The 14,979-nt window shown below is 47.4% G+C and overlaps 1 protein-coding gene across 1 annotated transcript; it reads right to left on the reverse strand.

Moving 5' to 3' along the window:
• Nucleotides 1-9,973: 9,973 nt before the first annotated feature.
• LOC106849585 (G protein-coupled receptor 35) lies at nucleotides 9,974-13,287 on the reverse strand. The gene is made up of 2 exons (XM_014870280.2): nucleotides 12,783-13,287; nucleotides 9,974-11,380 (listed from the first exon to the last, which is right to left on the reverse strand). Exons 1-2 carry the CDS (start codon nucleotides 13,153-13,155, stop codon nucleotides 10,422-10,424), a joined length of 1,332 nt encoding a protein of 443 aa, XP_014725766.2. The 5' UTR covers nucleotides 13,156-13,287; the 3' UTR covers nucleotides 9,974-10,421.
• Nucleotides 13,288-14,979: the final 1,692 nt, after the last annotated feature.

Raw genomic sequence — 14,979 nt, forward strand, 5'->3', positions numbered from 1 at the left:
CATTAAAAAAAAACCACCAAAAAAACCACCTTACTTTTAGTCTGTCAGTCCCATGTGGAGAGCATTACTCAACCTTCTAGTTCATCTTGGAATTGGGAGATCAAGAAAAAGCAGTTTATTAAAAAAAAAAAAAAGTATCTATAGTCAGCTACCCATGTTATCTGCTCAAAAATATTAGTCATGGGGAATTCCTAATTTCTCTGATTTTACAAGCTTAGTGCATCAGGAAATAATTGTATTTTATTTTCCCTGACTGCATGCCACACCCACTGCCATGTCTGCTGTGTCTCTCCTAGATGTGTACACGCTTTCTGTTCCTCTTATGTCACCATTTGTCAGCAGCACAGGGGAAAAGGCAGAAAAAGGAGTTAATTTCTCTTTATTCTGACTGATGCATTATTTACTTCTCCACTGGAGACTGAGGTTTGTGTCCACAATATTTCTCCTCAAACCAGGATTTTAGAAATTATAGAGGATCACTTATGGAGGTTTGTTCTTTAACTGTTGTCTTAAAATGAAACCTCAAATATTTTTTTCTTTTTTTTTTTGTGACAACTTTCTGGTTGATTGAGCTTCCTTAATTTACTGACATCTGTGTTTATTTGCTCTTATATGTGTCATTTACTGAGCCAGATGTGCTGGAAACAAACCATTTGGTGGCTTGGGCTTTGTTGATTAGAGGCAGGCTACTCCAGCACAAGGTAGAGAAGAAGGAGGTCGGGTGAAAAAGGTGAAAGGTGGCTCCTCCTGCATTCTGCAGGTTAGTGCTTGGTAATTTATCTGTGGAGGTTGGTAATAAAATAGGTTAGTGAGGAATGGTGGTGCAGAAGGAGGGACCTGGCATTTGGGGACTTGGCCCTGCTGGGTGAAGGATGGGTTGTAGGGACAGACTCTGAACAATCACTGCTCCATGTGAGGAGGAGGAGGAGGAGGATTGCTGCTTGGGGTTTATTAGCCACTCACCTTCCTGCCTCACTGCTTCCCAGCTGAGAGCTGTTCTATCAAGCTGTGACAGTGAAGGGACTTCACTGAGCACCAAGACCCTCTGAATTGCCAGTGCCTGCTTGAGCAGAGGGTGATAAATGATCTTGTGAGACCCCACAGGCCCTGCACTGGGAGAGGTTAGACTGGTCTGTGCTGTCACTGGGAAGGTGAGGGAGCTTGCACCTGAATTGGCTGTAAATGCTCTAGAGAAAACACGGGATTTTCATCAAACCAAGGTTCCAACCACCTGTATCAGCATTGCTTAGAAACATCTTTAATGACCAGAAGGTGAGCACAGGCCTGAGGAAGAGCTCTGGCACCTCCTGCCCTTACCTGTGAGTTCACCCTGTTGGGAGAGGAAGCTTGTTTTTAACTTGCATGCCAAATGCTGCTGTTTGCTGCTGCTTGTTCTTCCCTGTGTCCCTGGCTCACAGCAGTTGCACCATCTGCAGCATCAGGGGAGCATCTGGTGCATGGGCAGCAGAACCTGCTGCAGGAAGAAAGGGGCTTGCACAGCTCAACCTCACTGGAGAAAAGAAATGTCCTCCTGTTGTGGGTTCAGCTTCTGCCTTGGCAGATTCAGGCTGCCAGCATGTCACACAGGCATGTGGCAGCTGGGGCTGTAGGTACACACAGCAGCCTGGAAACATCCCTGAACTTGCTGGTCCTGTTTGGAATAAATACATTCTGACCATTTCATCTTGGCCTTAGGTTAGGAATGCTTATTCTTAAAATAGGAAATGGAAGGGAGTGTGAGACAGTGCCAAAGAGACAGGTAAAGGTTGTATGCTTCTCACAGAAAAGTTTTGTTTGAGCTTTTGTTTGTTTGTTTGCTTGCTTTTAGTGTTTTTTTGGCTTTCTACCAGATAAATTTTGCTGTAGTTGATAACACACCAAAAATGCTGTGGGCTGGGATGACTGATCCATGCTGGGGAAGGATGCTCAGCACTGCTCAGGATAACTCAGTAGCAGCAGCAGCCAGTTCTGACCACCAAAATCTGCCTCTGAGTGCTGCAAAGTCTCAGCCACTTCTGGGGTCATTTACAGAGGATGATGATGCTGATGATACAAGGGAAAACAGATCCCCCAGACTTGGAAAGGGCAAGTCCACATGGCTGATGGAAATAGCAATAGTTTTCTAAGGACCCTCTTATTTCCCTGTTCCCTGCACAGCCAAGCATTTGTCATGAGTCACCTTTTTTATAGACAGTAAATAAATTTGTTTTCTTGTTGAGATTTTTTTGGTTTTGTGTGTTGTTTTGGCTTTTGTTTCTTAGGTGAGGGGGGTTTGAAGTTATTTTTTGTTTTCTTTCTTTCTTTTGCTTGCAAAAGGGAATTCTTGTGGTGCGTGTGCTGCCTCACTGGGAGCTGCACTGGGGACCTTCAGGCTGAGCTGGGAATATCACAGGGCTACTGAATTGAACTTCCCTGCAGACATGGAACCTCCCTCTCTCCCTCCTCCATGGTCACCTGTCCTCTTTCATTGCCTCATTCTGGCCATTCCAGCTTTTCCCAGGGGAGGGGAAGCTGCTGTTCCTGCAGCTGGGGGCAGAGGAGGAAGGGTGGTTCTGCTGAGCAGCTGGATCCCGTGGGACTGACTGCTGATGATGTTGTGGTGATGTTGGGTGACCCTGCGAGCACCAGATTCTGATGAAACAGAACAGCTTGAGGAAGGAAAGGCTCTGAAAGATAAAACTGCTGCACAGTTCTCTCTCTAGAAGTGTCATCACTGAAACAGCAATTTCTAAAGCTTGTTTTTTTTCTCTGGACCTTGTAACCCCATTTCTCTCCTCTGCCACAGCAGAAAGAGGCAGACAGACATCCTGCCAGCTGCAGCAGGATCCTGGCACTGGCTGGGCATGAGAAGTGGCCCTGGGCTGGGTGATTGCCATGGCAGTCTGGAGGAGGAAGGGGAGGTAAATTCACACCTGGAGCCAAGGGAGGCCATTCATCGCATCAGGGATGAGGCTGAAAGTCTACCAGAGCTCCCCTATGCATCCTTCCACAGGGCAGAGGTCTGTGGGGTGGCTCCAGTGCAGATCCAGGAATGAACCGTGCAGGGGCAGAGCCAGGCCAGGCCTGTGCTGGGGACACAGGACCTTCAGAGCCAAAAGCAAAAAGTGTGGGGACAAAGTGTGTGTGCACCAGGGAGCTGCATGTCCCCTGTTGTAACAGCTCTGGGAGTTTTGTACCACTTCATTAGTGGTTTGTCTCAGTTTCTTCTGCCTTCACTCAGAGCCAGGATTAAAAAAACATGAAGAAAATGGATTTTCTCATGTTCAGGCTTGGTTGTTTATTAAATCTTATCAAAAGTACAGAGTGTTCAACAGCACTTCCAGCCACCTGCTAGAAGAGAGTAAAATGGAGCTGAATCCAGCTGCTACAAGGTCTTTTAAAGCTAAACAGTTTAATAGAGAATTAATACTTACATTATTTATCCTTTTAACCCAATAACTAAATTCCCATGACCCTCAGTGTGACACTGACTGACCAACCAGAAACTACTGCCTGAAAACATGAAGAAGAAGGAAGATGAACACTGAAAGGGACACCACCCAAAATCCTCCATCTTGTCCCATACCTATTACTGTATTCTAAAAACCTCAAATTTAAACCCCTTTACCATGTGAAACCACACACCCCTATTCTAACCCTATGATTTTAACTCCATCACTCAAATTTGGAGCCTTCTCCAAGGCCTCAGGTCCAAAGCAGTGTTCTCCTGGGGATCAGTGTCAGAAGCACAGAAAGCTCAAAAAACCCAGGACTCTGGGTTCCAACACCTCCAACACCAGCTAAAAAAAAAAAGCTGAAATTTTTGCACTGCCAGGGCCTTTGCCAGCACTGGGGGGGGGGCGAATGTTTGAACTCCACAAAAATCAGGTTTTGTAATTTCTTTCTTCTGTCTGTGCCATCTGATGTGCTGTGCCTTCGTGCAGCTGGAACTGAACCTTGGCCAGAAGTGACTCAGACTCTTTAACCTCTGCCTAACACAGCCCCATGTGAAAGCAGAAGGTCGAGCCCTCCTTGCATCACTTGTACCAGGAAAATAAAGATACTGAAATGTTAAATAGGGAAATGTTTCAAGGGAGGTAAAGGGAGAAGTGAGGATGTGTGTTTATGAGATAAAGTGTTGAAATACACCAGTGGAAGTAATTCAGCTTGGCATTTATTGGCAAACAAAAGCCCAAGTGAATTGATAAAAAAAAAAAACTTAAAGTAACCAGAGATGGGTTGGATATCGTAACTGGTTTCCGTGTTTTCACTTGAAATCTGCTTCACAAAGATCATGTAGATAAATTGTCACCGGCAGCACAGTCACTTGATTCTTTAAATGCAAACTCTGGGAAACCTTTACCTTTTTGAAACACAGTGCTTTTTCTTCTGTGCCCACATCTTTGTGGGAGGCTTTATTTTATTTTATTTTATTTTGTTTTGTTTTGTTTCATTTTGTTTCGTTTTGTTTTGTTTTGTTTTGCTTTATTTTGTTTTATTTTATTTTGTTTTTAAAACCTTTATTATTTTTAAACCAATGGGGAATGCTGACAGGTGAGGATCCCTGTCCCAGGCAGGCAGGTGGGACTCATTTCCCTTTCATGGGGGAAGGCACTGGGTGTCCAGCTGTTTTTTTTCCTTGGCAGCCCAGCAGGAGCTGAGCATCTGAGAACAGGGGAGCTCATTGCAGGGCTTCCCTGTCCTACACTGGGCTCTGCCTAGCACGGGACTTGGTAAAGGCTCAGCCTCAGCTGAAAACTTCCTGCTGTGACTGAGATAGATCTGACATCCCTGATGTGAGAGGTCAGAACAGAAGAATCTTAAAAACAAACAAAAATCCCCACCAAAACATAAATGTGTGTATCTGGAGCACTTTCGTTGTATTTGTTGTTGCATTTGAGCTGCAGACCATCCATCCCCGCAGGAGTCAGCAGGTGAGATCATCCCTTGCTGCTCTCTGCCTACTGAAAATATCCAAATATCTTATATAAAAATATTTTAGCCAAATGGCAAAAGAATTCCAGTCACGTTATTAAAGGCACTTCTCTTTCACTATTGCCCAGTTTATTTCACCTTTAACACGTTTAAAAGTTCTGTTTCTTTCAAAATAAAACCGAAGACAAACCCACCGCCTGTCTAAGAGCCCGAAAGGCTGTGAATATAACCGTGATGAGAGATGAATCCCTGTGACTGCAGTGGCACAGAGCACAGGAGCAGCCCCCAGGCTCCAGCCTGCCATGCTCAGTGTCCAGAACGGGACAAGAAGCAGCCTCAGAGGGGTAAAATAAAGGACTGGATTCTCCATGATGGCTCAGCTGGCAGTGGGGGAGCAGAGAGGTATTGGAGTATCTGCTGCATTCTTCCATTTAGCAGAATAATGAGCAAGGAGAGGAAGTGAGCATCAATAAAAGACGTTACTGTTAAATTTCAGCTTAAACAAGAATCTCTTCCTTCCTGCCCCGAGATCACTCCCGGCTTTCTGCCCACACTGCCTGGTGAGAAAACGCTGCCTCTGCCAGGGAACCAGATCAGATCAGGCAGCTCCTTTCCTTCTGCCACCAAGGGCACTTCTCAGCAAAAACTGGTAATAAATAACCTTTGTGAGAGGCAGAAGTGTAAATGTAAGGAAGTGATGAGATGGATGCAGCAGTGCAGAGGAGCTCTGTGAGCCGTGTGGGGTGTGCAGGATGGTGTGGTGGGGACACGGTGCAGAGTCTCTGCTGTGGCACTGACAACAGCTGGTCCCCAGGCAGTGCAATGGGACTTTTGGGGGAAATGTGCTGCTCCTGGAGCCTGTTTTTTTACAGCAACTAGAGCAAGGGTTTAACTGTGGGCTGTGGTACCACCCACCAAGGGCTAAAGGCTTACAGAATCGCTCTTGCAATTTTGAGGCTGGTGGAAGTCGGGCTTGAAATATCTGTGCCAGATTTTTGCTGAACCAAAGCAGGGAGCCTGACTGGAGAGCCAAGGGCCAGAAAGGGAGAACTAGAGATTGCTCACCTTGGTAGAAAAATGTTAGCAGGCAGAAATGGAATTTTGAAGTTAGTAAAGCAAAGCTGCTGGCAGACTGCTGCCAGGGTTTCTGAAAGGTTTCTGCAGCATCTGCAGCCTTTCAGCATGTTGAGGAATGAGGGTGTCAGACACTGCTCCTGGCTGGTGCAGGCACTGCCCACACAGGACAGGTCATCCCTTACAGTGACCCAGTGATGCCTCTGAGCCTTCATTCAGAAACTGAGAGATTGCTTCTGTTTCAAGCTAACGGTAATGAGTCACCCCAATTTTCACTTCCCCAGAAGAGTCTTCTGTTTCTGTCTTCGATAAAAATGTTTTTGAAGTATGTCACAGATTTTTGGTAGCAGTTTTCACACTTTCCCCCCACACCTGACATTCAGCTGAACTCTCATTTTTCAGTCAGCCACCCTGGCTGGCATCAGGGTTCCTCGTTAAAATGTGACAACAAAAGCAAATGGAAAACCCCAAGCAAGAAATCTGGTGTGAGACGTTAGCAGACCTTTGTGAGCACCAACGTGAAAGTCAGAGGCAGGTTTGGATGTGTACCTGCACTGTGTGTGTGTGTCCTGCCTGTGCAGAGCCACCTCCAGTGCTGCAGCTGCTCCACCTCCACCTGGCTTTGTATTGTATCCATTCGGTGTTTTTGGCAGGTATGGCACTGGCTGCATCAGCTTTGTCACCATTTCACAGAACCATAGGATTATGATAATGTAGGAGCTGCCAGTGCAAGATGTTTGTGCTGCCTGTGTCCTGCAGCTGCCTGGGAGGGCAGCGTGGATGAAGTGATGCAGGTTGGGAGTCTGAGAGCTGCAGCTTCCAGCCCTTCTCACACCTGTGCCCTCCTCACCTGGCAAGCACAATGCTGGTGTTGGCCAGACTTGGCTCCAGAGAAATCTGGGAAATCTGAAAGTGCATCCTATGCTATGAAGGTTAAATTGCACATACTCAAAAGGTGGCAGACGTGGTGAGAGGTTTTTGCAGCAAGATAAAAGCAAGGCAGGCAAGGCCTGCACTGCCTGGATAGCCATGGTCTGTCTTCCAGACAGTGGTGGAAGAATCAGCATCCTGTTGGCAAGTGCTTGGATGCCCCTTGTCTCCCAGAGGTTGCTGAGCCCACCAGAAATACCCGTGTAACACTGCTGCCTCCTCACTGCTCAATTCTTCTCTTACCTCTTCTCTGTATGGGTGGGAGAGCTTGGCCAGGTGGGTCTTGAACTTAGAGGACACTCCTCCTAGTAAATCAGCCTGACAGCTCCAGATGGGAGAAGCAAAAGACAGTGAATAAACAGAAAGTAAAAACCAGTTTTCCAGCTGGGGAACTTGAGGGGGTTTCTCGGTCCTTGTGCCACATATTTCAGCCTCAGAACTCTTGAATCCCTGACTGCCCTGCCTGAATGGTGAAGCCCAGCAATTTGAGAGGCTCTGTTGTGAGGTTTCTGTGGGGTGGAAGCTTGGCCAGGCATTCATGGTGTGTCTCTGGGCTGCCAGAGGAAGAGGCGTTACTAGAAGTTAGGTGGGTTAGCAGAGTGTGCTCGGAAATGCTTTGTTTACTGCCTGCTTTGTATCTCCCCCACCCTTTTTATTAGTGGTTAGTGGAGTAGAAGTGTTTTTTTCTTGCCCATCTGAAACAGCAGTTTGGTTTGTGCAAAGCTTTTGCCTCTGGTGAGACTGGAGGTGTAGAAAAAATACACTGGCAATCAGGTGATCTCTCAAATCCTGTTCTGGGGAGAGGATGTCACAGATGTGTTGAGCTTTTCTGGGGAACAATCCATCAGATCAGAGGTGCACACGTTAGTCAGAGATGCAGGAGAGGCAGCAGCAGCGGGGCTGGGGAGGCAGCAAGGTGTGACCCTTGGGCTGAGCCAGCAGCCGATTATCAATTTCTGCATGCACAGCACCCTGCCTCGCTGCTCTGATCTTCTCAAAGGAAATGCAAGTGTAGAAAAGAAAAGAAAATATTTATGTTTTAACAGCCTCCTTGAAAGGCCTTTGCAGGCAGCGCCTCTCCTCCTTTCCCTCCCCATTGTGTAGTAAGCAAAGATTCTACTTTCAGGTTTGGGTGATTACAGAGCAGATATCTCCATTTCTATCTGAATGCCTGAAAAGCACGCTGAGAAGCCTGCATCCCCTCGGGAGGCTGGCAGGGTTTCGCTGCTGTCCTGTGCATGCCCAGGTGGATGGAGGGCTGTGGGACACATATTGAGAAAGTAAGAAAGTTACAGCCTGAAAAATATTCCAGGCTGGAGCTTCTCAGCTCTGTTCCCAGCCCATGAGCTGGTCCAGCTCAAGGCCAGGGAGAATTTCTCCCAGGGTGATAATTTGGTCAAAATAAAAAGGAATTAATAACAAGATAGAACACCTGTTGTGGTGAGTGCCCAGGCCCTGGCAATGGGGTGTCTTCTCTCTGAACCCTTTTCTCTACTCTTGGAGTTGCAGTCATGCTATAAAACCAAGTGTGTTTCTGAATAAACTTGGCTCTTTCTTCCTGTCATGACAGACGACCATGTATCTGTGCATCTTATTTCTGCTGCACTTAAAGGGTTAAAACCCCTTTCCACAGCTACAGAGGGCTCTGCTCAAGCACTTTCTGCTGCAGGGGGTTCCTCCTTTTGGCATTGCCTGGAATAGGAGGAGGCACCAGGGCAGGGCTGGCTGTGGGAACTGCCAGGATGATTTTGTGGCAGCAGGATTGGGCCCAGCACGGGCAGGTGCATGGCAGTTGTCCTAGAGTGACTGTCTATATATGAAGTTTGTATCCCCAGGCTGCTCTCTTAATCCTGGATATTAAGTTCTGCCCTTTAAGGCTGGATCCAAAAGCCAAGAGGAATTAGAACAGAGCGGTTTGTTTTCAGAAACTGCACTTGCTCCCTCGCATTGCTTCTCATGGACTGTCTGCAGCACAGAGAGCAGGAAAGAATTCTCCTTTGCTTTTTAGTTAGTTCTTTTAGCTAACTGAAACAGAGACATTCCCCAGGCTGTGGCTTTTCTTTTTCTTGAGACTGATCCGCCCTGCTCTGGACCAAAAACCCAGAAAAACACCGGGAGTTCACAGCTGTGCTCCACCGGGACACAGCATTTCCCAGCTCAGCAGGGACTGATAAAAGAATCAGCAAGCTGAGCTACACCCCACCAAAAGGATTTTCTGAATTTCCCATCTCTTCAAAATAGCAAGAAATTTTGTTGTTTAATATTATTCATTTTTTTAATACTCGTGAATACTTTGCTTGCTAAATAAACAGGTTTTTTCCACTTTTCTCCAAAGAAATCTTTTCCCAACCAACTGGGAAAAGGGCCACTTAAACCTGCTTTCTAGGAAAACCTCTTTGGAAGCTTCCTCCCAAATTTGCCCCAAACCAGAACAAATAGAGCAGCCCAGCCTGGAGTTGGGAGGTGCGAGTGGTACAGCCCAGCCCAGGGTGAGTGGTCTGAAGCTGCTGAGTGGTTTCGCCTGCTCAGGTGTTCGTGGTAAAATCATCTGCTCTCCCTTAGAAAATCCCAGTCCCAGCTGGAGCTGGTACCCATGATCCCTGGCTTGGATGACAGGGAGCTGGTCCTCCTGGACAGACAGCCCAGCTGTCCTCTACCACCCCATCTCCCACCTTTTCCATTTAACTCATTAAGAAACTGAGTTCCAGTAATTCCTAGTGACACAACTTTATTTAGGTTGATTCCTTTGGAACAGCTTTGATACCACTTTCTTTAGACAATCCTTTGCATTTTACAGTTGAAGAGAGTCCTAATGCAGAGTCCTTGTTCCCACTGCCTTGCACCAACTCTTCTATTTAATTTTAATGCCATTTGATTCAAACGTTTTTGATGTAAAGATTTTCCCCAGTACAAGCAATTGCAATTTTTTGACGTCGTATTGTAATGATGACCATTTTGTAGCTGTCACATTGCTGTAAAGTTTTTTAAAGCAAGCTAAATATGCCAGTTATTGGATAGTGCATTATTAGGAAATAAAACCCAGTATGTTTGTTACTTATAGAAAAACCATCCTTTATTTTTCTGCATGGTTTCACTCTGATTTTTTAAAATTTGTTGATATTTGGAATAACCTATTTCTTTGTCACAGCTGCACAAACACTGATCCAAAGTGGGAATGAAAGACAAAACCCAATCATTTACCACTGCCTGAGCTTCTTTTGGGTTTTGTGGGAAAATGAAAGACAGGGGAATTTTGGCAGGGGAAATCTATAATTTTACATACATTTGCATTAAGGCAGAGAATTGTTAGCGGCAATCCAGATCATTAGATCAGGATCTAGACTGTTGTGGCTGTCTGATTCAGAGCTGAATCATGTATCTGAATGTTTCCTGTTAGTAGAACATCCCTCCATCCCACTCTTACAAAAAGCAAGTGTGAAATCCTGCTAGTGAGTCCCAGTTGAACACAGCAAATATAAAACGTGTGCTGTATGTGTTTTGCATTAATGGGTTACGTGTGGGAGTTGAACTTCAGCTTCTTCACTGGCCTCAGATTTGGACTTTGCTAGCTTGGAAGATGCTTCCTTAAATTCCTTGTTGACAAAGTAGTAACAAATGGCATCCAGGCAGCAGTTGGTGTTGGCCAGGATGGAGGAGAAGTGAACGAAGTTGTTGATGCTCTGTATGGCCGAGCAGTGGGAGCTGAGGTCCATGAAGAAGCGGAGGAGGTGCCCCAGGTAAAGAGGCAAAAAGCATATGATGAACACAGCCATGTTTGCAGACACGATGTAGACAGCTTTCCTGGTTAGCTTTTCATTGTGACAGCTTCCATCCTTCTTTCTCCTGAGCTCTGCAATGATTTGTATGGAGCAGTAACTCAGGATGAGCAGTGGTATGAAAAACCCTGCAATAATGGCACACAGTGTGATCACCGACGGCGTCACGGAAGATTTTTCAAAGCAAAAATCATCTTCTCTTCGGTCCTCAAAGCTTTTAATGAGGGAAATCTCACAGATGATGACGATCCAAAGGAATCCAGAGGCAAAAGCTGCCTTCAGTGGTGACCTCAATGCTTTGGCTCTCAAAGGGTACTTGATTGCAAGGTACCTGTCAGCAGCGATGATGGTGATGATGCCAATGCTCATAAAGCGGTTTAGGAAATAGCCACCTTCCAGAACCAGGCACCACCCATCTACCTTCAGGTGCTGGAACTGGGACAGAGTTTTAAATGGCAAGGTGAAGAGCAGCAAGCAGTCAGCCACAGCCAAGTTGACCATGTACACTCTGGTTTCTGTCCATTTGCCGAGTTTGCAACAGAACACCCACAGCGCCAACACATTCAGCACAATGCCCAAAACCAAAACTGGGATGTAAACACACAGCTGGACAAGTGGAAATACTTCATAGGTTGTGATATTGCAGCTGCTGTGGTTCATTTTGGGTCTATCAAAATGTACAGTTCCTGCAAAAGCAAATTAACCTTTTTACAAGGGAGGTTCTGGAGTGAATCAGTGATTAATTCTAACTGAGAGAGTTCAGAGATTTACCAGCCATGGAAGCCTGATGTAGGGTACCCAGTGGGAAGAAGAGGGACAAAGACACCAGCCTGATCCGTTGTGAAGGAGAGAAAAGCTCAGATTGATTCTCCCCGGGTCCTGTGTGGGGCAGACTGCTCCTGGAGGGTGGCAGGGAATAGGGCTTGGGCCCCTATTCTGGCTCAGACTTGGATCGGGGAGCAGCAGATATCCTGCAGCAAGGAGTTATGTGAGCCATTGCAAACATTTGATATTGGAAAGGGAATGCCTAAACCCAGATCTCATCTCTTCCCTTATAGCAGGGATTAGTGGAAGGCAGCCGGTGTCCTCACAGCTTAAAATGTTCCAGATGTGCAGCAGAAGGACAGCTGTCCTTTCCCTCACTCCTGAGATGTCTCTGCATCACCTCTCATTAGTGATATGAGCAATTAATGTATCTCTTATTAGTATATATATTAGATAATTAGTATATCTCTTATTAGTATATGGTATATCTCTCACTAGTTTCAGCTGCCATCAGATTCTGTTCTCAGACGGCTGCACTGAGAATCGGAGCACTGGGTGTGCTCGCTGATTTCGAGGACTGTCAAAGCTGGTCTTTATTTCAGAAGCCTTACAGCAAACTGCCACAATTCCAAGACAAAAGAAGCTCACCGATGCCCTGGCAGGAATGTGATCAGCAGCCATGTGGAAGAGGTGAGTTATATTTGGTCTAGAGGGTGGGTTTATCACCCTGGATCTAAGGGCAATATTGCTGTTTGCCCTCCAGCTTTGGAGGAGTTAATGCAGGAGCACGTTCCAGGTGCAACTGTTCATGGACAGGAAAGACCCAGGATGTCTGACATGTCTTTGGGTTTTCCCTGCAAGGGGAATGTGGCTCCATGGGGGAAAGTCCATGGGTCTCAAAAGCATCCCCAGCAAACAAACCATAAGGCAGTGCTGCAGCGTTTTTGTGCATCTGTGGGTCTTGGTTAGCTTTGAAAATCATGCAGCAGAGGAATCATGCCAAGAGACCTCTGAAGAGGTGAGGGAATGTGGCACAGCAGATACCTGAAGCAGCTCTGTGCTCTGGAAATGCATTACAAGCCCATAAGATATAAGGGAAGATCATCACAGGGAGACCTAGCAAAGACCTAGCAAAGGCTGAGACAGCCCTTAAGCATCGCAAAACTTGTTAGATGTGGTCAGTATCAATATGAACCTTTGAAAATCCACTGGCTCCAGCCCTCTCTTTCTCCATCCCTATTCTGGTGTCCCACCGTGGCTGGGGAGAGGTGATGCCTTGCAGAATTCAAATAATGGTGTCAGTAAAGAGCCAAGAGAAATTACCTGTTCTCTTGCTGTCCTTGGAGAGAGCGAGTTCCTCCAGCCCAGCCGTGGAGCGCTGTGCAGGCACGAGGGGCAGAGCTCCTTGCACATGACCAGCGAGGTGTCCTCTGATAACCAATTTATCAGAGGGACTGGTGGCTGGGAGAGCAACAACTGGCCGAGACAGCAGCCGCACTCCTGAGCACAGGGCAGAGCTTCCTCTGTCATCACCATTGCTGTGGCTTCTACCACCTCCTGTTGACTGAGGAGCCTGCAAGAGTCCTGCAGGGAGGTGGAAGCCTTGTCTGCCCTGCATCCCTGCATCCCTGCATCCCTGCAGCAGTTCCTCTGGCGCTGGAAGAGCTTTGGGCTTTTCCTTTGCTTCACTTTCCATTGCCTGATGTCTCACTGGGCAGTGCCTGTTGTCCCTCGTCGCCCAACACAGGGGAACTCATTGCCCTGGAAGCTCCTGAGGTCTTCTCTCTGCCTTCCAGAGTGGCACCCCTGCTGGGATTGGAGCAGGAGTGGTTTCTGCTGTCACACTGCCTGAGCCCTGGGAAAGAGCAGCCCTTACAGTCCTGCAGCTGCTGGAGAGCCGAGGGCAGTGGTTTGCAGTCAGTTTTGTGATTCTTACAAAGCGTTTCACTCTGAATCATGGCTTGTCCCTCTTGTCTTCCATAGTTCTCTCAGCCAGCAATTCTGAGAAAATGTGGCACCGTGACCCTGTGACCTGCTGCGTTTGTGACTGCTGTGTGGTTGCAGGTGCTGTGTCCCAGGGGCTGCTCTTGGGCTCCACATGGCAGCCTATTTACCAGAAAAGCACAGACAAGTTGATCAATGAGCTTAAAGGTCCTGATTTCACTACCTTGAATTGCCGTCTTGGGCAAACGTATTTCTCCTTTCCACTTTCCAGGTCATCTTAGGGCAGATCCGGAGTATTTCTGCATTGTCTGTCTGCACATCACAAGCCAGCCCTTGAGAATAATTCTGTGCCAGTGTATAGTCAGAATATATTACATACTTCTGACTTTCCAGGGGCTGCTTTTGCCATTCTTGGGGCTGCTCCTCGGTGGATGCTTAAAAGTACTTACAGACATATTAGTGTGTCCAACTCATTGATCCCCAACCAACAACATTTTTATGTTGTGGTCCTTGTTGGTAATTTAGTTCCAAAGTCATCCAGCTTCTGGGTTGTGATAGTTTCACCACTGTATAGAAAACTTTGCATCATTCTCAAATGTTGTTCACATCCTTCTCTTGTCTGCGTCCAGGCAATCACTAGTGGTACAAACCATGAACAGCCAAAATCATGCCTGGAGGGTCTCAGCTCATAGCCCCTCTCCACTTTGATGCTTTCCATCCACAGCTTGGTGCTGTGGTTGCCAGATGAGGGTCTCACCATCCCAGTGAGGTCTCAAGAGAGGGACAAGCCATGTCACCAGGCACAAAGCAGCTGGCTGCGAGCAGCAGCTTCACCAGGATGTGTCAAAGCAAACTCCACACCAGGTACCAGTAGGCCAAGCTAGGATGAAGGGCAGTCTGTGGAGAACGTACCTGTCTCCTGCTGGGGCTCTTGGGTCTGTGCCTGATTCCTAGCCTCTAGAGCATCAGGATCCCCATCCTTCTCTCCACCTCATCTCCCCATCAGACACCCTCGTGTGCAGCTGCCCACGGTCCCCTCCTTGCATGCAGGTTTTATCACCCCTGCCATGGACCAATGACACTCACTCGGTATTTCCCCTGCCTCTGCAGTTCTCAGCCCATCGCAGTCCTGCGAGTGCTGTCACCGTGTGGCGCAGTGGAGGTGGCACCTGTGCTGCGTTGTCCCTTCCCTGCTGGCAGCTCTCGTCAGGGCATTCCAGCAGCACTGCAGAGCACTGGTGCCTGCACAGGCTGCAGTGCTGCCTGCAGCGAGCTCCAAAGGACCTGGCACTGACACCAGCACACCACACAGTGCCTGGAAAAGTGCTTTTCTTAATGCAGGTAGCCAGTGGGACAACATATTGCTGTAAGGTAAAGACCACTGGTACACATTGATGGGCTCCTGCCTCCTTTCCCTGCCAGGGAAAATCTCCGTCTCCCCTGCATCCCTGTGTCCTGCTGGCAGCAGCTGCTGGGCTGTCAGAGTGGGACAGGGGCTCTGGCACGATGGGAGGGCTATTGGTGTCATCTGCACACAGGGGACAGGGACACAGGAGCCTGGGCTGCCCTGCAGCAC

This window comes from Sturnus vulgaris, chromosome 10 (genome assembly GCF_052056855.1).
Source record: "Sturnus vulgaris isolate bStuVul1 chromosome 10, bStuVul1.hap1, whole genome shotgun sequence".
Classification (NCBI taxonomy): domain Eukaryota; kingdom Metazoa; phylum Chordata; class Aves; order Passeriformes; family Sturnidae; genus Sturnus; species Sturnus vulgaris.

Coding starts and splice junctions, on each gene's coding strand:
- LOC106849585 (XM_014870280.2), bottom strand. CDS start 13,155: ATGGAAAGTGAAGCAAAGGAAAAGCCCAAAGCTCTTCCAGCGCCAGAG. Junction 11,381..12,782: donor CAAGGACAGCAAGAGAACAG/GTAATTTCTCTT, acceptor TTGCTTTTGCAG/GAACTGTACATTTTGATAGA.